The sequence below is a fragment of the Rhinopithecus bieti genome, unplaced genomic scaffold, assembly GCF_001698545.2.
Source record: "Rhinopithecus bieti isolate Rb0 unplaced genomic scaffold, ASM169854v2 scaffold_947, whole genome shotgun sequence".
Lineage (NCBI taxonomy): Eukaryota > Metazoa > Chordata > Mammalia > Primates > Cercopithecidae > Rhinopithecus > Rhinopithecus bieti.
Genome location: NW_016803664.1, coordinates 2,210,254 through 2,236,211, shown reverse-complemented (window position 1 = coordinate 2,236,211; position 25,958 = coordinate 2,210,254). Strand labels below are relative to the sequence as shown.

At 36.2% G+C, this 25,958-nt stretch overlaps 1 protein-coding gene across 2 annotated transcripts in view; it reads right to left on the bottom strand.

Moving 5' to 3' along the window:
- The window catches only part of ALDH1A2 (aldehyde dehydrogenase 1 family member A2), a 121,134-nt gene that overhangs the window by 65,405 nt on the left and 29,771 nt on the right, over window positions 1-25,958 (bottom strand). The window contains exons 2-3 of one of the 2 annotated variants that reach the window (XM_017896437.1): window positions 2,751-2,855; window positions 2,432-2,572 (exon numbers count right to left, since the gene is read on the bottom strand). In XM_017896437.1, coding sequence (XP_017751926.1) covers window positions 2,432-2,572; window positions 2,751-2,855 — 246 coding nt within the window. The remainder of the gene's footprint in view (window positions 1-2,431; window positions 2,573-2,750; window positions 2,856-25,958) is intronic. The other variant, XM_017896443.1, reaches the window with a different exon arrangement.

The window sequence follows — 25,958 nt, the reverse complement described above, 5'->3', positions numbered from 1 at the left end:
CTTTACATTATAAACAATATTATTTTAACGACATGTTCCTGAACTGGCTAAGTCTGTAACAAAACAATGAAAAATGAATACACTGAAATGAGAAGAGTATTTTGACTTGAGAAATATTAAAGGTGTTACAAGTTCAACAAATGAAATAAACAAAAACATATTTGTAATCTTTTTTTCCTACAAGTATATTTCATAAGACATACTGGTGTGAAAATTATTTGATCTCTGACAAAGCTAAACTTAAAATATTATCCAATCAGTGAGATGAAAATACTATGACTTCCAGTACAATTTATGTACTTAGTATGTGTGTAAAATGAAACTTATTTAAAAATATGTTACTTATCACTGTATATTGGCTCACCCTTAAAAAAGGGAATCAAACTATTTCCTAGTACTTTTTAGAACATGTATATGTTTACAAGATAGGCATTACATTCTCTGTACAGCTAGCACAGCACCAAAATCTACACAGCATAGAGTGAATAATGTCAATAACCAGAATTTGAGTTGCCTAAATGGTCCCTGTGAGCGGCTGACACCAGTCAAATCCACTGGGAATTGCCAGCTCTAGGTCTATTTTCAACTGTGTTTACTTTGGATGCAGTATTAACTTCAGTTTTCCAGTCAGGAGCACCCCTTTCTTCCACAAGCTACCTTTTACTAAAACTCACTTTTCTCATAGCTTGAGAGTGTTTAAAAGCAGGAATCTCATTTAGGTGTGGTAGGAAAAGAGACTTGATCAGTGGGACACAGAGAAGAAAAAGAAAGGCATTTGAGTTTTATTATATGAAAATGTAACTGCAGAAATTAATCATCTTCTAGTATGGTGTTAATCCAATACTATAGATATCATATATCTTTAGCTCAATTAAACAGTCTATTTATTGACCACCTATGTGCCCTCATTTGCCATTTATGTGCTAAGAACCATGCTAGGATTACCAAAAAAAGGTAAAATACAAGTTCAATTCTCAAGAAAATGATAATCCGGTGAAGAGACAAGTATAAAATCAGCATTCTCTAATGTGTCCCAAAACACTTGGTTTTGCATGATATTGGTATGTTAGCCAGAAAAATGGTGATGAGGCTCAAATAAGCTTGAGAAGCATTTAGTAGGCTTTTCCTGAGCCTTTAATATGCCCAGTGTCTTGCGAATCTGCAAGGAGTTTCTTCATCATGAAACACCTTTTTCACAGTATGTATAAACACCTCATTGGAACAGTATTCCCTAGAGTGCCAGATTAGAAAATGTTTTTATATACAAATAAATGTTATATATAGCTAGAATCCCAAACCATTTCCATAAAGGAATCATTTTGTTCCCATACTATCAACAGATTCCTGAGGGGGATGGTAGGAGGGACACTGACAAAGGGAAAGAAAAAATGCTTCCTTCCCCGAAAGCAAGCCCAACAATGACCTATTTTCCCAAGTAGGGGGAAGGATACACTACTCATGGCTTGAATGCCCTGACTGAACAAGGAAACCCTAAATACTCATTGATCCTAGGTGGAGATCCCAAGTATATAGTGCATACATTCCTAAATGGTTCCAGTTTCCAAAAAGTTTATCTTCTCTAAGAAATTGGCTTTTATTTTAAAAACAGCAGCAACAACAAAACCCATTAGGGCAGGAGAAGTTCCTTATGTGAGGAAAATCATTGTTTTAGTGAAAGAAAGTTGCTATCTCCTGCTGTCTCTCCTTTCTATTGGCTCACAGAATGACAGGGCAAACGGAGCAGAAGTGTATGGGAGGTCCGTACCATCCCCTCTGCTTCTGAAGGATTCTCTTTAGTCAAGAGAGGTTAACTCTGGGGAGGTAAACACTTGTTCTATTTCATTCTCAAAAGAATCATTTCAGATTGGTTTTCTCCAAGCAGCATGGTGACTCTCTTGTTGCTTGACTGTTTTTAATTTGTCATGGGAAGGGGGAGTTGTAGAAAGGAAGGTCCTTATCAGTCATGGAAAGCTCTAGTTTTCTCTTCAAAATTCAGAGAGAAGATATTCAGCTGATCCTCCACTTCTCTATCTGATCCCCAAATCCAAACATGTCTAATTTTTCATATGTATTACCTATTCCTTTGCTTTTTCCCCAGGTCTGCTTCAAAGCATCCTTTTAGGAGTTCGAGACCAGCCTGACCAACATAGTGAAACCCTGTCTCTACCAAAAATACAAAAATTAGCCAGGTGTGGTCCCAGCTACTCAGGAGGCTGAGGCAGGAGAATCGCTTGAACCTGGGAGGCAGAGATTGCAGTGAGCTGAAATCGTGCCACTGCACTCCAGCTTGGGCAACAGAGCTACACTCCATCTCAAAATAAATAAATAAATAAATAAATAAATAAATAAATAAATAAATAAAACCGAGGAACGCAAATTTCAGCAGAATGGTAAATGTAGGGTAAAGACAATGTTTTCTTGGGTTACTTACTGCAAGAACTGCCCTGTCCCGTTCCACCAAGTCTGCAAGCTTATCCAACAGACGTCCTCTTTCTGAAGCATCCATCCTTCTCCACACTGAACCAAGAGAGAATGCCAGGCGGGCTGCCTGCACTGCTTTGTCTATATCTGCCTGTTAGAGAGGAAGAGGCACAACTGAAGAAAAACACTCAAAAGAAAGGAAGAACTTATCTGCTGTCATGAAAAAAGTGAAGCATGAGCATGTAGTTGTGTATTGAGAGCATATGTTTACTGCTCTGCTGTTTGAAGGCAGTTATTTCATAGGGCATCTTTTTCTGAAAAAGACATACCTTGTCTGCTTCTTGAACTTCACACACCTGTTCTCCTGTGGCTGGATTATAGACAGGGAACACTCTCCCACTCTCTGAGTTCTGCCACTCGTTGTTTATAAAGATCTAAGGGAGTAGATAACAGAATGGGATCTGTGACACAGGTGATAAGCAGCCGGTCAATGGCCAAGTGTTATGGAACTACTATGGTAATAACACTTGCTATATAATAAAAGTATAGAATTTGAAGTGTTGTAAGAGACCCTTCTAGACTCAACCCCAATTTAGGAATTTCCTCTATATTTTTGCTTTAGTATCATCCGAAGGCTAACTACAATTCTTACCTTTCGTGAACCTGTCAACTAACAAAAGATACAAATAAGGATAGTGTCTCACATACATACAATCATACACTGATGCTAAGGCAACAGTTATTGATAGCCCAAGCTCTGGCCAGGATCCAGGAGGGTTAAACAGTAGATCAAACTTACAGTCATCAAGCCTTAGATCCTACTTTCTCTGCCAGAGGCCTAAGTGACTTCCCAAGGAAACTTTAATGGTGCTGCAATAAGCATTCACCTAATTTATAGTCAGGTCCTGAAAAATGACTCTAACCAAACTAACTAGTGAGTTAAACAAGTTATATGTGTAAATCCAGTTAGATTTATTTCCCTTTGCTGAACAGGCTATATTATAGAGCCAAAAGAGATGGGGATGGGGAGTTGGCAGGTGGGGTATAACTTTCAAATGATCACCCCAGGATTTCTTAAAAGGCTGGATCTCCCTATATATGAAATTGAGATTATATTAAAATGGCAAAGAGACCAAAGATTTGAGAAATTATTCAAGTCAATTTCTCTTAAGATTTGTAATAAATGAATTAAATGACAAGGGAAAGGGAAAAGATAAGGCAAGAAAATTTTAAATTGTTATTGAGAAACCTAAACTAGTATTTTAGACCATGTAATCTTAGAGGACATACAACGATGTTTTACTCTACAAAATTTACAGCACCACAGTGAAATTTCTTAACTTATGAACCAGTCAGTCATCCAATTTAGGACAAACACAATAATAAACTGATTTATTGCCTGCCATTTAAAAATTAATCAGAGATGATTAATATAAATCTACACTTGGTAAATATCAAATTCTAGAAAATGTCCCAAAGCTTTCTTTTACAATTTTCCTTGATTTGATAAAACAACGAGCCCATGTAGAAGGAGGCACTGATTAAACTAGAACTCTCTTTTCCCAAAGGATTTTTAAGATAAAGGAAAAGACCTTAAATTTGTAGAGCACTTAATACAGCTGTACTGATACAAACAAAATGACCTTATAATTGTACATTTTACAGTTTATAATACACAGTTCATAAACATGTGTAACATAATTTACCCAATAAATACTCACGTAACTTTTAGTCACAGGAAAGACAAAGATGGCTAAGAGAGTTCTAGCCCTCCAGAGTCTGACGGTCTCTAGTAGTTTATTTAGTACTTACAATAACCCTGTGAAGCAGGGTTTTATCATCTCTATTAAACATGAGAAAATTGAGAGGCAGGGAGTTTGAGTCCAAAGAAGCAGGTTCTTCTTGTGGCTGACTCAAAGGCTACTACTGTTCTTTCCAATATACGTAATTTTCAGGATTAGCCCAAAGAAACAGAACTAGTTAATGTCCAAGCCTGGGCTAGTTAGAATTCTGGAATTATTGGTCTGGTTCTCTTTTCATTCACTCTATTTAATAAACTTGCTCACAGCTGATAGCTCATTACATTTGCATGCTCCTTTGAACACAGTAAAATGTCCAGGTAACAAGAGCAGAAAATTAAAAGTTAGTTTTATGAAGGATCCACTTCTGGAGTATTATTGGGTTTAGGGAAAAAGTGGTCTTACCAATCTCCCTATCCTTTTATTCACCATGTGACTGAATCAAACTATTTAACATTTGCAATATCACCGGAGTCCACTGATCCTAGTGTTTTTTTTGTTTGAGTTTTTTGTTGTTGTTGTTGTTTTTCAAGATGGAGACTTGCTCTATCACCCAGGCTAGAGCGTAGTGGTGCGCAATCTCGGCTCACTGCAACCGCCGCCGCCTGGGTTCAGGTGATTCTGCTGCCTCAGCTTCCCCAGTAGCAGGGATTACAGGCACCCGCCACCACGCCCAGCTAATTTTTGTATTTTTAGGAGAGATGGCATTTCACCTTGTTGGCCAGGCGGGTCATGAACTCCTGACCTCAAGTGATCCGCCTGCCTTGGCCTCCCAAAGTGCTGGGATTATAGGTGTGAGCCACCACACCCAGCCCCAAGTTCAGTTTTTAAGTTTCTCTGTGCAGCAGTTTTAATTATTTGTAAAGATTGATATTTCATGATTTTTGTTTCTCACAGGTTTTCCAAAATCAAAAGGAAAAAATACTTAGTAAGTTAAACTCATTTTCCTAATCACTTAGTCTATCGATCATTTTATAAACCTAAAAAGCATTATAGGATCTAAGATACATTATGAGATTTTAGTGATCTTATATTCCTGTATTTTAAAACATTTTGCTATTTCATCATGCCAGGAATTACTTCATCATCATTCATCAATTATTTTTAACTATGCTAAACAACTAAAATAATAAAGAAACAAAAAAAAAATTACAAAATTGCCTAGAAATGAATGTCACCAGTCTATCATCCTTCAGTTTTCTAACTGTGTTGTCTAATACATCATCTTTCAAAAAGTTATAAAAGAAGTCTAGAGATGCCATCTTTGCCATATTCTTTTCAGCTTCCATTGAATACAGTTAAGAATTCAGAATTCTTAAGAGAAAGATATTTCACAATAATTAGATGAGTGAGAAAATGAAGGCAGAGACAGAGCACTTGAGATTATAATGATGAGGTAAAACTGACCATAGAAGCAAAATCTTGGGCTATGAGTCTTTCAGATCAATTCTGTCAGACTTGAGAATCAGAGTAAACAATACATTTACAAAGACAAAAAGGAAACATGATATTCTAACCCACTAATTATTTAATAGGAAGGACTTCATCATTAATATTTTGTAACAAAAACCCGGACCATCCTGCTTTGGTAAAAGGACATATGACAATTATTTTATATTTTATAATATTTGTTGGTAAAAATTTACTTTATATTCATAAATGGACAAATGCTGAAGGTAGGTATATATGTAAAGGTGACTGGAAAAAACACATTATGTAGAAATTTTAAAAGTTCCTTGGGTTGATCAATCTGATTGACATTTATAAAAGTAAAAATGAAAATATTTGTAATTGTGAAACAAAAACATGACCACCTTTTCTACAAAATCATGAACCCTCAAATTTTTCCACAGCATTACACTGTGGTAATAACACATATGCAAGAAGAACCCGAGGTAATGATGAGCTATAACCTTCTAGAGATCTGTTTAAAATCTGGAGCCAGTATTTATGAGATGATTACGTTCCAGGTTCATATATGACAGCTCATGAGCAGTTATTTGCATTCAAAGGCATTGCCAATTTCAAGTTACGTTACCTCCAAAATCAGGAAAACATGAAATAAAAATTTGGTTTGCTATGTTTAAATTCTTATTTTGCTGTTTTTTTTTTTTTTTTTTTTTTTGTTTTTTGTTTGTTTGTTTTTTTTACTATCTCTTTATTCTTACTTCTGTAAATTATTCATAAAATAAAATAAAATGAATACATTGAAACCAGATGGTAAATGTGATGGCTATTTTTCCTGGTGTGCCAAAATTAAAATTTTAATTTTACTTCATCATTGTTTTTGTAGACCTAGTCTTATAAAATGACACTTAAAAAATCATACGGACAACTTTGTTGGTACATGGAATAACGAGTATCTCTCCATGGTCAATACTTTAACATCTGCAGCTCTCTGGGCAATTTCAAAAGTTTTGAATCCTGTTCCTTAGCATTATTCCCTGACCAGGGCTCCTTGGAGAAATGGTTTATTTCAGAACTGTAGCAGAAAAAGTACAAGATGAGCCTGAAACGTTGTGGTGCCTGAAATCAAGTAAATAATTAAAAATCGATAGGAACATAATAAAAAGATACAGAAGTCAACATGAAGAGGCTACCAATGGACAATATTGGAATAATTTAAACAAAAAATAAATAATGCTGGTAATAGATTATTACCCATAGAATGAAAAAGACATCCAAAAGTTCATAATGATACACATTTTTTAATGAATAAATAAATAAATGTGGGATAAGGAGGAGCTCTTCTTCACAGTAGAATTCCAACTACTAGATGTAAAGAAATGATGGGGTTAGATGATTATTATTTGTAAAATACCATAGTAATAACTGCTTCAGGTAAAAATCATCACTAGATAGTAAAATTAGTGGGCAAATATACAATGAAAAATATATGACGGATGTTCATGTAGTTTCAAAGTATCTCCCCTCAAGATACTTAATTATAAAGAAAAAAACAATAACTTTATGTTGGAGAAACTTGGCAGGCACCACCTTAATCAAATAAATAAAGCTGACATCACCAGCAATGGGACAAATTGATACCATGTGCAGTTGATATGATATGCTGAGAAAGACACAGGATCAGTTCTGTGGTAGTCTCACTCAAAAGGCATAATCTACATTCAATCACAAGGATACAACACAGGCAAACCCAAACTAAAGTATATCCTACAAAATCATTGTCCCATGTTTTATTAAAGTGCCAAGGTCATGAGAGACTAGTAAAACTAAAAAACTGTTTCAAAAAGGTCACTAATAAGACATAAAAATTAAATGCATCACGTAACCATGGATTCCCTGCTGAGCCAGGAAAAAAATACATATTATTGGGACAACTGGTGAAATCTGAATAAGATTTTTAGGTTAGATGATAATATTGTATCAATGTTAATTTCCTGATTTTATCATTTTATAATTGTAAGATCATTTGGGGAATCTGCGTGAAGTGTATACAGAAATTTTTTGCACTATTTTGAACTTTATTTTGTAAATCTGAAATTACTTCAAAATGGAAAGTAAAAAAAAAAAAAAAGTTTAAATGTCAGTATCATCTTTCGGTGCCCACCTTTCATATTTTAAATGGCCCAAACAAATTTGTTAAATGAGGATTCATTATCTTCACAAAAGTTTCTTTAAATGTGACTTTGTGGAAAACAAAATAAGCCATTCAAGCTGTCTTAACATGGCCCAATTATACCAAATCAGTTTAACTCAAAGCCATGTTAATATCAGTATAAGAAACCAGAAAATTTTGCTTTGTAGTTTACTGAATTTCGGAATTAGTATGAGGAAAAATGTGGGCTTTACTATAGAGGTCTTTGAAAGGAGAAAATATATCTGACCCTAAGTTACCTGACTGTTGCTCAGTTTCTTCATTTGGAAACTATACAAATACTGACTTATCAAAATCATGTACTTCTGTGATGCTGTAACTGAAGGTAAGAGGAATAGATGGTCCATAAAAGAAGGCACCTATCTACTCCAGGTTTCTCAGAGATTGGTGGGATTAGTACATATACCTAACTTTCTTTCCATTGTGATTGTGAAGAACTAACTGTCCATATTATAGGTTGTTGTTGGTATTAAACAGACAGAATGGTGGGCACTTAGTTAACATTAATTGGAATGGAAAGTCTGCTGAGAGAGGACATAAATCACTTTCTTTCCTCTTATTTTTTAAATATTATTTAAGTTCTGGGATACATGTGCAGGACATGCAGGCTTGTTACACAGGTAAACACGTGCCATGGTGGTTCGCTGCACCTTCATCACATCACCTAGGTTTAAGCCCCACATGCATTAGCTCTTTTATCCTGGTGCTCTCCCTCTGCCTCCCCACTCCGACAGGCCCCACCATGTGTTATTCCCTTCCTTGAATCCATGTGTTCTCATTGTGCAGCTCCCACTTATAAGTAAGAACATGTGGTGTTTGGTTTTCTGTTCCTGTGTTAGTTTGCTGAGGATAATGGCTTCCAGCTCCATCAGTGTACCTGCAAAGGATATGATCTCATTCCTTTGTATGGCTGCCTAGTATTCCACGGTGTATATGTACCACATTTTCTTTATCCAGTCAATCATTGATGAGTATTTGGGTTGATTCCACATCTTTGCTATTGTGAACAGTGCTGCAATGAACATACGTGTGCATGTATCTTTACAATAGAATGATTTATATCCCTTTGGGTGTATACCCAGTAATGGCATTGCCAGGTCAAACGGTATCGACATGAATCACTTTCTGACATCTTTCCTGACATGGTCAGAATACAGTACCTCCCACACCAAGAACAAATCTGAAACACATTGAAGAATGAGGAGAATATTTGAGGAACAAAATTTTCTTATGTTATATTTAATAGATGCAGTAAAAATACATGTAATATAAAAGCAAGTTAAGGTCTACCATATTAAAATAAACCATGAACACATCATTCAAGCACCGGACCATTATTAGTATTACTGAAGCTACTTGTGTGTTTCTTCCTAATCCCATCCTCCAGCTTGACCCACCCTGCTGCTAGAGGTAACCACTAACCTATATTTTTAATTTATTTATTCTTAGATTTTTTCTTTTTCTTGCCCAAATGTAGTATTTATTTGGGGCACGTTTCTGTATGTGTCTATTGTATCAATTTTGTGAAATGCATTAAGGTCATCTTGATTGTTATTAACATTTTATGTTTGTACTATGATCACTGAGAAAGCCATGCTGAAATTTCCCACCTTGGTGGTGGATTTATCAACATATTCCTTAACTCCAAATTTCTACCTTTATAATTTTCAGGGTATTTTATTAGTGAATATAAGTCTGTAACCATTAGATCTCTCTGGAAAACCATTTATCAATATGAAGTGATGCTCTTTATTACTAATAAAGTTTTGTATTTTAGAGCCTATTTTGTTTAATATTAGTACAGCTACCTAAGCCTTTCTCCAGTATCTGTCTCATTAATCTTTTCCTATCTTTTTGCTCTCAACTGTGTCTTTATTATTTTGACGTGTCTCTGTGATACATGGTTAGATTTTATTTAATATGAAAATGTGTATTTTAATTAGTAAGTTTAATACATTCGTACTAACTTTTTGAGTGGGGGAGGGTTCACTAGAAGCATTTTATATGCCTGACTCCTCCACTTAGGAAAACCAGAACAGTATATAGACAGTCACATTTCAAATACATTATCCAAGAGAACAATGGAATTCAACAAAGAAGGGACAGGAAGCACCAAAAACAGGGAAACAGGTAGCCTCTTGCATCCTCCCTGACTGGGATCAGCTGGGAGCCAGGAGTGACTTCCCCAAGTAGGAAATGGATGAGAGACTTCCAGCAGCCAACATTCCCACCATGGAATTGTGTAATCCTGGCCACTTGAAAACCCCTCAACCCCCGCCCAGGCCCTGAAACTAACACAGGGAGCTGCCAGGAGACCATGAGATGGAACTGCTCCTAAGAGAGAACTCAACACTGGGCCCCACATCCTTTCTGAGACCTAAGCAGCTACAGCAAGGTGTTATTTCCAAACCTAGCCTTCGACAAACTGCTTGCTGTCCTGGGGCCCAGCAGTACCAGGACTGAGGCATTAAGGAAACTCAGGCTATTACTGCTGGGACAGTGGGGCAAGCTGGGAGTGCTCCTGCAGCCAAGGCTAAGAAGTCAGTGAGACACAAGCTGAAGCATCCAGCGCTGGTAGGCATGTGTTGCTGAGATCTAAGATGGAGACACAAGTTGCTGCTGAAATTGGTGATGAGCTGGGCAGGGGTTGCTGCAGCTGATGCAGGGTGAAGAGTTAGGTGCAGGCTACCGCTACGAGGGCAGGGCATCAAGCCTCACTAAAACTGGGGCATGAAAGAAACACACATTCCCCACCTGCCAGTCCAGGCTGTGGCCACTGATGATGGCCACATCCTCTCCAGTGGCAGGGCCTCGATGCAGCTGCTATTGCCCCTCACTCAAGCACTCTGCCTAGGGCCTAACAATTGCCCTACCCCTGCCCATCACAGCTGGTGCCTCCTCTCACCACTGTGGAGGCTGAACAAAAGCCTACCTGGCCTCGCTTTGTTCTCCATTCCCAAGACAGAGCACATAGATTGAGGTCCTGGAGATTGTCCAATCCAATCTACCACCTTGGGTACCTGAACATTCCTCACAGGGTACTGAGGTTGGGCCTACCTTACTAGCCACTACCACATAAGCTGAAATCTACCTAAAAGTGCTACCTCGGGCCTGGAGACTTGCCTGTCCAGCCCAGCACAGCCACTCGAAATATCCATGCACACTACTCAGGATGCAGAGGATCATCCTACCACTGCTACTGCTCTTGCCATGCCACACGAGCTGCCTAGGGGCCCGAGAACATCCAACCATGTGGTCCACTGCTGCCACTACCTCCAGGTAAGAAAGCCACCTGAAAGCCAAGAATCAGCCTGCTCCAACACAGGTGCCAGGGTATTCCACACTGGGGCACAAAGACAGGTACACTCAACCCACCACTGCAACTACTGGGGTCTAAAGACTGGCCTACCTGGCATCCCAGTCCTCAGCACTTCACCACAGCCTCTGCTAATAACAGCACTCTAACTTACCAAGGGAATCACAGATATCACTGATGTTGTTTACTGCCAAAAAAAATCATATAGAGACTACACCATTGCATCCACCCAGAATCAAAGCCAAAGTACCCCATCCAACCAACACCATAGATACACCTTCAGGAAAAAGTCCTTCCTTTTGAAAGTAAATTCAAAAATAGGAAGAACCAACTGTTATACCAAATGTGCAGATATCAACATAAGGAGAGAGAATACATGAAAAAGCAAAGAAATATGACACCTCCAAAGGAACACAATACTCCATCAATGTATCTTTATCAGAACATTTCAAAATCCCAGATAAAGAATTCAAAATATTGACTTTCAAGAATCTTAGTGAGATACAAGTGAATTCTGAATATAAAAAATCAGAAAAATAATTCAGGAAATAAATGAGAAATTTACTGAAGAGAGACATTTTTTTTAAAGAACCAAACAGAAATCTGTAACAGAATAATTCATTGAAGGGAACAAAATGCATTTAAAATCTTAGAATCAGGCAAAATGAAGAATTTCAAATCTTCAAGACAGGTCTTTTGAAATAATCCAGTAAAACAAAATAAAGAACAGAGAATTTAAAAAATATAAGCAAAGCCTTTGTGACATTTGGGACAATTTTTAAGTAACCAAATTTACAAGTTATCAGTATAATCAAGAAAGAAGAAACAAAGAGGAAAACTTGCCAAGTCTAGCAACAGATTAACACACTCAGATATAGGATGCTTAATGATTCTCAGGCAGATACAATATGAAAAGGTTTTCTGCATAGCATATTGTAATCAGACTGTCTAAAGTCAATGATAAAGAGGAAATCCTAAAAACAGCAACAGAAAAGCATCTAGTCACCTACAAAGGAAACCTCATCAAACTAACAGCAGATTTCTCAAAAGAAACCTTACAGGCCAGAAGAGAATGAGAAGGTATATTCAAAGTGCTGGGGGGGGAAAAAAAAAAAAAAGGAACTGGCAACCCAGAATACTATCTCTAGCAAAATTATCCTTCACAAATGAAGGCAAAATAGACTGATTCCCAGATAAGCAAAGACTGAAGGAATTCATTACCACTAGACTGACCCTACAAGAAATGCTCAAAATAGTGCTGGGCGGGGTGGCGCATGCTTGTAATCCCAGCACTTTTGGAGGCCGAGGCAGGCAAACCACCTGAGGTCGGGAGCTCAAGATGCACCTGACCAAATCATGGAGAAACCCCGTTTCTACTAAAAATACAAAATTAGCCGGGCATGGTGGCTCATGTCTATAATCCCAGCTACTGGGAAGGCTGAGGCAGAAGAATCACTTGAACCTGGGAGGCGGAGGTTGCAGTGACCTGAGATTGCACCATTGCACTCCAACCTGGGCAACAAGACTGAAATTCCATCTCAAAACAAAATGCTCAAAATATTAACTTTGAAATACAAAAGTATAAAACTCATTTGTAAAGCAATCACACAAAGGAGGAAAAGACTCAAATGGTACCACTATAGGACTCCATCAAACTACAGTGATAAACAATAAGAAAAAGAAAAAAACGCAAAGAATATATAAAAAAACAGAGAAGACATAATGGCTGAATGACTTTTTAAAAAATGATCCAATTTTATACTGCCTAGAAGAAACTCACTTTACCAGTAAAGACACATGTAGACTGAAAGTTGAGGGATGAAAAAAAATGAAAAAACATATTCCATTCACATGGAAACCAAATGTGAGCAGGAGTAGCTTTATTTATATCAGATAAAAACAGATTTTAAGCCAAGACCAGTTTAAAAAAAAAAAAAAGGTCAAAGAAGGTCATTATATAATATTAGGGAATCAATTCAACAAGACAATATAAAATCTAAATATATATGTATCAAACACTGGAGCACTCAGATTCATAAAGCAAATATTACTAGATCTAAAAAGACAGACTACAACAATAGTGGGGGACTTCAACACCTGCACTGTCAGCACTAAACAGGTCATCTAGCAGAAAATCAACCAAAAGCACTGGATTTAAACTAGACTTTACAACAAACAGACCTAACATTCTATCCAACTACTGTAGACTATACATCCTCTTCATCAGCACATGTAATATTCTATAGGAGAGACCATATGTTGGATGACAAAATAAATCTCAGCAATTTTTAAAAAATCTTATCAAGTATCTCCTCAGACAACAATGGAATAAAACTAGAAATCAATACCAAGAACAACTCCGGAAACTACACAAACACATAGAAATGAAACAACATGCTCCTGAATGACCACTGTGTCAACAAATACAAATAGAAATTTAAAACTCTTGAAACAAATGAAAAGAGAAACAACATGCCAAAACTCTTGGGAATAGGAAAAGCAGTGCTAAGAGGAAATTTTATAGCAATTAATGTCTACATCTAAAAAAGTAGAAAGATTATAAATTAATAATCTTATCAAGGTACCTCAAGAAACTAGAAAAGCAGGAAGAAACCAAAACTCAAATTAGCAGAAGAAAATAAAAGATCAGACATAACTAAATGAAACAGAGACTAAAAGAATACAAAATGATCAACAAAGCAAAAGCTGGTTCTTTGAAGAGATAAACAAAATTGTTAAAACGCTAGCTACACCAATGTAAAAGGGCAAAGAATCAAATAAACAAAATCAGAATTGAAAATGGAGACATTACAATGGTTACCACAGTAATCTCTGAAGAACTATACACTGACAAACTGGAAAACCTAGGGGAAATGGATAAATTCCTGGAAACATATAAGCTACCAAGACTGGATCAGGAAGAAATAGAAAACCTGAATAGCTCAATAACAAGAAGCAAGATTGAATCAGTCATAACAAGGTTCTCAATAAAGAAAAGCCCAAGGTAAGAATCCAGCCAAATTCTACCAAACATACATAACAACTAATATCAATCCTCCTGAAAGTATTCAAAAAAATCAAAGAGGAGGAATGTGTTAGTCTGTTCTGTGTTGCTGTAAAGGAATACCTGAGGATAGGTAATTTAAAAGAATTTATCCTGGCTTATGATTCTGCAGGCCATATGAGAAGTAGGGTGCCAGCATCTGCTCTTAGTGAGGCCTCAGGAAGCTTACAATCGTGGAAGAATGTAAAGGGGAAGAAGGTGTATTACATGGTGACAGACGGAGCAAGAGAGAAAAGAGGAAATGCCAGGCTTCTTTAAACAGCCAGCTCTCACGTGAACTAACACAGCAAGAAGTCATTCATTACCTCAGAGAGTACACCAAGCCACTCCTGACAGATCCCGTCCCATGACACAAATACCTCCCACCAGGCTCCACCTCCAACAACGGGGATCACGTTGCAACATGAGATTTGGAGGGGACATACATCTAAACCATATCAAGGGAATTCTCTCTAAATCATTCTATAAGGCTAGCGTCACCCTAATACCAAAATCAGACAATGATACAACAACAAAATAAGAAAACTACAAGCTAATATCCCTGATGAAATAGACACAAAATCTTCAACAAAATACTAACAAACCTAAATCAACAGCATATTGAAAAGATAAAACACTATGATCAAGTAGGATTTTACCAGGAATGCAAGGATGGTTCAACATACACAAATCAGCAAACATGATACACTGAAAATCAACAGAATGAAGGACCAAAACCACATAATCATCTCAATAGATGCAGAAAAGCATTTGATACAATCAACATCCCGCTCCTATCGGTATGCCTCCAAGATGGCCAAATAGGAATCAAATTAGAACTCAGGATTAAGAAACTCACTCAAAACAGCATAACTACATGGAAACTGAACAACCTGCTCCTGAGTGACTACTGGGTAAATAACGAAATGAAGGCAGAAATAAAGATGTTCTTTGAAACCAATGAGCACAAAGACACAACATACCAGAATCTCTGGGACACATTTAAAGCAGAGTGTAGAGGGAAATTTATAGCACTAAATGTCCACAAGGAAAAGCAGGAAAGATCGAAACTCAACACCCTAATGTTGCAATTAAAAAACTAGAGAAGTAAGAGCAAACAAATTCAAAAGCCAGCAGAAGGCAAGAAATAACTAAGATGAGAGCAGAACTGAAGGAGATAGAGACATAAAAATCCCCTCAAAAAAATTCAGTGAATCCAAGAGCTGCCTTTTGAAAAGANGGAGAGACCATATGTTGGATGACAAAATAAATCTCAGCAATTTTTAAAAAATCTTATCAAGTATCTCCTCAGACAACAATGGAATAAAACTAGAAATCAATACCAAGAACAACTCCGGAAACTACACAAACACATAGAAATGAAACAACATGCTCCTGAATGACCACTGTGTCAACAAATACAAATAGAAATTTAAAAACTCTTGAAACAAATGAAAAGAGAAACAACATGCCAAAACTCTTGGGAATAGGAAAAGCAGTGCTAAGAGGAAATTTTATAGCAATTAATGTCTACATCTAAAAAAGTAGAAAGATTATAAATTAATAATCTTATCAAGGTACCTCAAGAAACTAGAAAAGCAGGAAGAAACCAAAACTCAAATTAGCAGAAGAAAATAAAAAGATCAGACATAACTAAATGAAACAGAGACTAAAAAGAATACAAAATGATCAACAAAGCAAAAAGCTGGTTCTTTGAAGAGATAAACAAAATTGTTAAAACGCTAGCTACACCAATGTAAAAGGGCAAAGAATCAAATAAACAAAATCAGAATTGAAAATGGAGACATTACAATGGTTACCACAGTAATCTCTGAAGAACTATACACTGACAAACTGGAAAACCTAGGGGAAATGGATAAATTCCTGGAAACATATAAGCTACCAAGACTGGATCAGGAAGAAATAGAAAACCTGAATAGCTCAATAACAAGAAGCAAGATTGAATCAGTCATAACAAGGTTCTCAATAAAGAAAAGCCCAAGGTAAGAATCCAGCCAAATTCTACCAAACATACATAACAACTAATATCAATCCTCCTGAAAGTATTCAAAAAAATCAAAGAGGAGGAATGTGTTAGTCTGTTCTGTGTTGCTGTAAAGGAATACCTGAGGATAGGTAATTTAAAAAGAATTTATCCTGGCTTATGATTCTGCAGGCCATATGAGAAGTAGGGTGCCAGCATCTGCTCTTAGTGAGGCCTCAGGAAGCTTACAATCGTGGAAGAATGTAAAGGGGAAGAAGGTGTATTACATGGTGACAGACGGAGCAAGAGAGAAAAGAGGAAATGCCAGGCTTCTTTAAACAGCCAGCTCTCACGTGAACTAACACAGCAAGAAGTCATTCATTACCTCAGAGAGTACACCAAGCCACTCCTGACAGATCCCGTCCCATGACACAAATACCTCCCACCAGGCTCCACCTCCAACAACGGGGATCACGTTGCAACATGAGATTTGGAGGGGACATACATCTAAACCATATCAAGGGAATTCTCTCTAAATCATTCTATAAGGCTAGCGTCACCCTAATACCAAAATCAGACAATGATACAACAACAAAATAAGAAAACTACAAGCTAATATCCCTGATGAAATAGACACAAAAATCTTCAACAAAATACTAACAAACCTAAATCAACAGCATATTGAAAAGATAAAACACTATGATCAAGTAGGATTTTTACCAGGAATGCAAGGATGGTTCAACATACACAAATCAGCAAACATGATACACTGAAAATCAACAGAATGAAGGACCAAAACCACATAATCATCTCAATAGATGCAGAAAAAGCATTTGATACAATCAACATCCCGCTCCTATCGGTATGCCTCCAAGATGGCCAAATAGGAATCAAATTAGAACTCAGGATTAAGAAACTCACTCAAAACAGCATAACTACATGGAAACTGAACAACCTGCTCCTGAGTGACTACTGGGTAAATAACGAAATGAAGGCAGAAATAAAGATGTTCTTTGAAACCAATGAGCACAAAGACACAACATACCAGAATCTCTGGGACACATTTAAAGCAGAGTGTAGAGGGAAATTTATAGCACTAAATGTCCACAAGGAAAAGCAGGAAAGATCGAAACTCAACACCCTAATGTTGCAATTAAAAAACTAGAGAAGTAAGAGCAAACAAATTCAAAAGCCAGCAGAAGGCAAGAAATAACTAAGATGAGAGCAGAACTGAAGGAGATAGAGACATAAAAATCCCCTCAAAAAAATTCAGTGAATCCAAGAGCTGCCTTTTGAAAAGATCAACAAAACAGATATACTGCTAGCAAGACTAATAAAGAAGAGAGAAGAATCAAATAGACGGGATAAAAAAAAGATAAAGGGGATATCTTAAACAATCCCACAGAAATACAAACTACCATCAGGGAATACTATAAACACCTCTATGCAAATAAACTAGAAAAACTAGAAGAAATGGATAAATTCCTGAACACATACACCCTCCCTAGAATAAACCAGGAAGAAGCTGAATCTCTGAACAGACCAATAATAGGTTCTGAAACTGAGGCAATAATTAATAGCCTACCAACCAAAAAAGTACAGACCAGATGGATTCACAGCTGAATTCTACCAGAGGTACAAAGAGCAAAGAGGAGCTGGTACCATTCCTTCTGAAACTATTCCAAATAACAGATAAAGAGGGAATCCTCCCTGACTCATTTATGAGGCCAGCATCATCCTGATACCAAAGCCTGGCAGAGACACAACAAAAAAAGAGAATTTTAAACCAATATTCATGATGAACCATTGATACGAAAATCTTCCATAAAATACTGGCAAACTGAATACAGCAGCACATCGAAAAGCTTATCCAACATGATCAAATTGGCTTCATCCCTGGGATGCAAGACTGGTTCAACGTACACAAATTAATAATCTATCACAAAAACAGAACCAACGACAAAAACCACATGATTATCTCAATAGATGCAGAAAAGGCCTTCGATACAATTCAACGGCCTTTCATGCTAAAAACTCTCAACAAACTAGGTATTGATGGACTGTATCTCAAAGTAATAAGAGCTATTTATGACAAACCCATAGCCAACATCATAATGAATGGGCAAAAACTGGAAGCATTTCCTTTTAAAACTGGCACAAAACAAGGATGCCCTCCCTCACCACTCCTATTCAGCACAGTATTGGAAGTTCTGGCAAGGGCAATCAGACAATAGAAAGAAATAAAGGGTATTCAATTAGGAAAACAGGAAGTCAAATTGTCCCTGTTTGCAGATGACATGATTGTATATTTAAAAAAACCCATCGTCTCAGCCCAAAATCTCCTTAATAGGCAACTTCAGCAAAGTCTCAGAATACAAAAATAAATGTGCAAAACCCACAAGATTCTTACAAACCAATAACAGAGAGCCAAATCATTAGTGAACTCCCATTCATAATTGCTAGAAAAAAAAATACCTAGGAATCCAGCTTACAAGGGATGAGAAGGACCTCTTCAAGGAGAACTACAAACCACTGCTCAAGTAAATAGAGGACACAAACAAATGGAAGAACATTCCATGATCACAGATAGGAAGAATCAGTATCATAAAAATGGTCATACTGCCCAAGGTAATTTATAGATTCAATGCCATCCCCATCAAGCTACCAATGACTTTCTTCAAAGAATTGGAAAAAACTACTTTAAAGTTCATATGGAACCAAAAAAGAGCCCCCACAGCCACAACAATCCTAAGCAAAAAGAACAAAGCTGGAGGCATCTTGCTATCTGACTTCAAACTAACTACGAGGCCGCAGTAACCAAAACAGCATGGTACTGGTACAAAAACAGAGATATAGACCAATGGACAGAACAGAGGCCTCAGAAATAACACCACACATCTACAACCATCTGATCTCTGACAGACCTGACAAAAACAAGAAATGGGGAAAGGATTCCCTATTTAATAAATGGTGCTGGGAAAACTGGCTAGTCATATGTAGAAAGCTGACACTGGATCCCTTCCTTACATCTTATACAAAAATTAACTCAAGATAGATTAAAGACTTAAATGTAAGACCTAAAACCATGAAAACCCTAGGAGAAAACCTAGGCAATATCATTCAGGACATAGGCATAGGCAAAGACTTCATGACTTAAACACCAAAAGCAATGGCAACAAAAGCCAAAATTGACAAATGGGATCAAATTAAACTAAAGAGCTTCTGCACAGCAAAAGAAACTATCATCAGAGTGAACAGGCAACCTACAGAATGGGAGAAAAATTTTGCAATCTACCCATCTGACAAAGGGCTAATATCCAGAATCTACAAAGAACTTAAATTTACAAGAAAAAATCAAACCACCCCATCAAAAAGTGGGCAAAAGATATGAACAGACACTTCTCAAAAGCACACATTTATGCAGCCAACAAACACCTGAAAAAATGCTCCTCGCTGGTAGTTAAAGCAATGCAAATCAAAACCACAATGAGATACCATCTCACACCAATTAGAATGGCAATCATTAAAAAGTCAGGAAACAACAGATCCTGGAGAGGGTGTGGAGAAACAGGAACGCTTTTACACTGTTGGTGGGAGTGTAAATTAGTTCAACCATTGGGGAAGACAGTGTGGCAATTCCTCAAGTATCTAGAACTAGAAATATCATTTCACCCAGCGATCCCATTACTGGGTATATACCCAAAGGATTATAAATCATGCTACTATGAAGACACATGCACACGCATGTTTACTGCGGCACTATTCACAAAAGCAAAGACTTGGAACCAACCCAAATGTCCATCAATGATAGATTGGATTAAGAAAATGTGGCACATGTACACCATGGAATACTATGCAGCCATAAAAAAAGAATGAGTTTATGTCCTTTGCAGGGACATGAATGAAGCTGGAAACCATCATTCTCAGCAAACTATCACAAGGACAGAAAAAACAAACACCACATGTTCTCACTCATAGGTGGGAGAACACATGGACACAGGGTGGGGAACATCACACACTGGGGCCTGTAAGTGGGTAGGGGCCTGGGGAAAGGATAGTATTAGGAGAATACCTAATGTAAACGATGAGTTGATGAGTGCGGTAAACCACCATGACACATGTATACCTATGTAACAAACCTGCACGTTGTGCACATGTACCCTAGAACTTAAAGTATAGTAATAATAAAAAAAATCCCTTCATGATAAATCTATCAACAAACTAGGCATAGAAGAACATATTTCAGATTAATAAAGGACATATATGACAAATGCGCAGATAATATTATACTGAATGGGGAAAATTGAAAGTCTTTCCTCTCAGAACTGGAATAAGACAAGAATGTCCACTTTAGTCACTCCTATTCAACACAGTAATGGAAGTCCTAGATAAAGAAAGAAATCAGACAAGAGAAAGGAATAAAAGGTGTCCAAATTAGAAAAGAGAAAGTGAAATTGTCCCTTTTGCTGATGATATGATCTTCTATTTAGAAAAAACTAAAGATGCCATCCAAAAACTGAGATTTGATTAATGAATTCAGTAAAGTTGCAGGATACAAATCCAACACACAAAAATCAGTAGCATTTTATATACTAATAATGATCTAGTCAAGAAAGAAATCAAGAAGGCAATCTCATTTATAATACCTATAAAAATACCTAGGAATACATTCAAATTAAAGAGGTGAAAGATATATAAAAAGAAACTGCAAAACACTGATGAAAGAAATAACCGAGGATGACACAAATGGAAAAACTTTCATTGCTCAAGGATTGAAGGAATATAATTATTCCCAAAGCAATCTACAGACTCAATGCAATCCCTATCAAAATATCAATGTCATTTTTCACTGAATTAGAAGAAAATCCTAAAATTCATATGGAACCTGAAGAGCCAAAGCAATCTTGGTCCAAGAGAACAAAGCTGCATGAATCACATTACCTGACTTCAAAATATATTATAAGGCTACAGTAACAAAAAGCATGGTATTGGTATAAAAATAGACACATAGACCAATCAATGGAAGAGAACAGAGAACCCAAGAATAAAGCCATGCATTTACAACCAACTGATCTTCAACAAAGCTGACAAGAACTTACAATGGAGGAACGATAACCTCTTAAATAAACAGTGCTGGGAAAATTGGACAGTCACATGAAAAAGAATAAAACTAGATCTCTCTCTCTCACCATATATAAAAGTCAACTCAAAATAGATTAAAGACTTAAACATAAGACCCAAAGCTATTAAACACACACACACACACACACACACACTAGAAGAAAATCTAGGGAAAACTTTCCAGGACATTGGTTGAGGCAAAGAATTTATGACTAAGACCTCAAAAGCACAAACAAAATGAACAGACAAATTGGACTTAATTAAACTAAAGGCTCCTAAACAGCAAAAGAAATAATCATCACAGTAAAGAGTCAACCTGATGAATGGCAGAATATATGTGCAAACTATTCATCCTAAAGGGGACCAGTAGCCAGAATATACAAAGAACTCAAACAACTTAACAGGAAAAACCCCAAAAAACTGCATTAAAAAGTAGGCGAAGAACATGAACAGATATTTCTCAAAAGAGGAAAAAGAGCCAACAGATACACTAAAAAATGTTCAACATCACAATCATCAGAGAAATGCAAATCAAAACCACAATGAGTTATCAACTTACCCCAGTCAGAATGGCTACTGATAAAAAGACAAAAATAACAGATGTCAGTGACGACGTGGAGAAAAGGAAACTCCTGTAAACGGTTGGTGGGAATGTAAACTAATACAACTACTATGGAAAAGAGTATATGTGGATTTCTCAAAAAACTAAAAATAGAACTACCATTTGATCAAGCAATCCCACTATTGGTTATCTATCCAAAGGAAAAGAAATCAATATATCAAAGAGATACCTGCACTAGCCTGTTTATTGTAGCACTATTCACAATAGCAAAGATACAGAATCAACCAAAGTGCCCCTTCAACACACACGCGCGCGCGCATACCCAATGGAATATTGTTTAGCCATAGAAAAGAAAGGAATCATGATGTCATTTGCAGCAACACAGATGGAACTGAAAGTCATTGTAAGTAAAATAAGCCAGGCACAAAAAGACAAATATTCCATGTTCTCATATGTAGGATCTAAAAATTATGAACACATAGAGGTAGTGTAAAATATATCACAGATACTGGGACAGGTGAGTGGGGTGAGGGGAAAGGATGAAAAGAGGTAGGTTAAAGGGTACCTATAGTAAGATAGAAGGAATAAATTCATGGTTTGATAGCTTAGGATGACTATACTTTACAAAAATGTATAAGTGATGGATACCTTAAATATCCAGACTTGATTACCACATTATATTCATGTAACACAACATCTCATGTACCCCTATAAATATGTACAAATAAAAAACACACTTGTATGTATTGGGATTATATTTAGTGTTATATATTCTGTTATATTAAGACTTGATGCTTTCTTTCTTTTTTTTTTTTTTTTTGAGACGGAGTCTCCCTCTGTCGCCTGGGCTGGAGTGCAGTGGCCGAATCTCGGCTCACTGCAAGCTCCGCCTCCCGGGTTCACGCCATTCTCCTGCCTCAGCCTCCCGAGTAGCTGGGATTACAGGCGCCCAACACCTCGCCCAGCTAGTTTTTTGTTTTTTTTTTTTTTTTTTTTAGTAGAGACGGAGTTTCACCGGGTTGGCCAGGATGGTCTCCATCTTCTGACCTGGTGATCCACCCGTCTCGGCCTCCCAAAGTGCTGGGATTACAGGCTTGAGCCACCGCGCCCGGCCAAGATTTGATGCTTTCTATTTGACATGCTTTATTTTACCTTCTATTTTCTCCTTTCTTGCCTCTTAGTTCTAGTTGATTAAAGTATGTCGTTATTGTTGCTCATTTTACAATGCAGTTACTCCCTTCTATTGGTTTGGAAGTTGTGCATTGTATTTTTTTGTTTATTCATGGTATTTTATGCATATTTAACAACTTGACCACTAAAGTTAGTCAGTATCTTAACCCTCCCCCAAAACAATACAATGACCATACAACTAAATCTAATCACTCTTTTTCAGAAGTTTGTCATAAGTTATTTTATACAAAAAAAATGATTTCTCAATTAACTCAATATTAAATTGTGAGTTAATTTTTTTAAGTTCAGTGTTGGGACTTTTTTTTTTTTTTTTTCACGGGAATGTTTAGTTTTTCCAGCATGATTTGTTGAAAAGACAATCCTTTCTCCACTATGTGCTTTTGCTCCTTTATCAGGGATCAGTTGACTATATTTGTGTGAATGTATTTCTTGGTTCTCTTCTCTATTTCACTTATTTTTCTCTATTTTTTTTTTGCCAGTACCATACTGTCTTAATTACAGTAGCTTTAGAGTAACTCTTAAAATTGGATAATATCAGTTCTCCTCCTTTGTTCTTCTCCTTCAATATTGTGTTGGCTATTCTAGGTCTTTTGCCTTTCCAGATAAACTTCATAATTAGTTTGTTAATATGCACAAAACAACTTATTAGGATTTTGATTGGGATTGCACTGAATCTACATATTAACTTGGGAAGAAATGACATCTTAATAATATTGAGGCTTCCTATCGATAGTGTATCTCTCCATTTATTTAGATCTCCTTTGATTTATTTCATTGAAGTTTTGTGGATTCCCTTACAAATATACATATTTTATTATATTTATTCCTAAACATTTCAGTGGTAATGTAAATGATACTGTTTTTAATTTCAAATCCAAATGTTCATTACTAGTATGTAAGAAATCAAATGACTTTTGTATATTAACATTGAATCCTGCAAACTTACTGTAATCCCGTTAGTTCTAGTTTTTTTCTTTTTTGGAGAAGGATTGATTCTTAAGGATTTTCTACATAGACAATTATGTAATCTATGAAAAAAGAAAATTTTATTCCTTCCTTCCTAGTCTTTTTTCTTTTCTTTTCTTACTGCATTAACTAGAACTTCTCGTATAATATTGAATAGGAGCGGCAAGAGGAGATAGCCTGTCTTGATCCCAACCATAGAGGGAAAGCATCTAGTTTCTCACCATTTAGTTTCTCACCATTAAGTATTATGTTAGCTATAGGTTTTATGTAGATGTTTTTCATCAGTTTGAGGAAATTCTCCTCTATTCATAATTTTCTGAGGCTTTCTTTTTCTTTACACCATGAATGGGTGTTGAATTTTGTCAAATACTCTTTCTGCATGTACAGACATGATCTCCTGATTTTTTTCTTTGTCAGCCCACTAATGAGACCAACTACATTAATTGAATTTTGAATGCCAAATCAGCCTTGTATGCCTGAAATAAATCCTGCTTGGTTATGGTGTATAATTCTTTTTATACACTGGTGAATTCAAATTGTTAATATTTTGTTGTGGATTTTTGCATCTATGTTCATGAGAGATAATGGTTTGTAGTATTCCATTATTGTACTCTGTTTATCTGGTTTTGATATTATGGTAATGATGGTCTCATAAAATGAGTTAGTGTTCCCTCTGCTTCAACTTTCCGTAAGAGACTGTAGATAATTGGTATGTTTGTTTGGCAGAAGTCACCAGTGAAACCATCCGGACGTGGTGCTTTTTTGAAAGGTTATTAATTGTTGATTCAATTTCTTGAATAGATATAGGCCTATTCATACATATTTCTCCTTGAGTTATGGTAGAATGCATCCTTCAAAGAATTGGCCCATTTCATCTAAATTATCAAATTTGTGGACAAAGAGTTGTGCATAATATTTCTATATTATTATTCTACTGTCCATGGCAGTAGCAGCAATAGTCCCTCTTTCATTTCTGATATTAGTAATTTGTGTCTTCTCTTTTTCTTTTAGTTAGCCAGGCTACATGTTTAGCAATTTTATTAATTTTTTTCAAAGCAGCAGTCTATAGTTTTATTGTATTTATTGTTTTAGTTTTCAATTTAATTGATTTGTGCTATAATTTCTGTTATTTTTTTTCTATTTCTATTACTCTTCTTTTCTAGTTTCCTAAAAAAAGAAGCTTAGACTATTTCTTATTTTTAAATATATGCATTCAGTGTGATACATTTCTGTCTAAATACTGCTTTAGCAGCATCCCACAATTTTTTAAATTGTATTTTCATTTAGTTCAAAATATTTCTTAGTTTCTCTTGAGACTTACTCTTTAACTCATGTGTTACTCAGAAGTGTGTTCTTTAATCTCCAAATATTTTTGGTTTTTCCAGCTATCTTTCTGTTTTAGTTTAATTCCATTGTAATCTGAGAATATCTGTTTTGCATAATTTCTACTTTTTTAAACTTGGTAAACTGTGATTTATATCCCAGAGTGTGGTCTATCTCGGTGACTGCTTTGTGACAGCTGGAGAAAAATGTGCATTTTGCTGATGCTGGACACAGATTTATTTTGCTAGTCCCAGAACTGGTATTGGCATTCACCTCTAGAGTAAACCCAGATTTTGCATTTTCCTTTAGCTCCCTATCCATTTCCAGATCACTGTTCTTTTAATTAATACATTAAAAAATAATGTATGCAAGGATAGCTCTAATTCTATTTAATATTATAATAACATTTGCTATTACAATATTAAATAAAGAAAAAGGTGGCCAAAGTTTCAAAATAAAAGAATACTAAATTTTTAGATGACATTGTCCATGTAGAAATTTGTAAGAAATCTTAAAAAATTGCTAGAAGTACAAATTTAGCACAGTTCCAGGATACAAGATCAACATACAATCAATATACTATCAATGAATCACTGGAAAATAAAATTTAAAA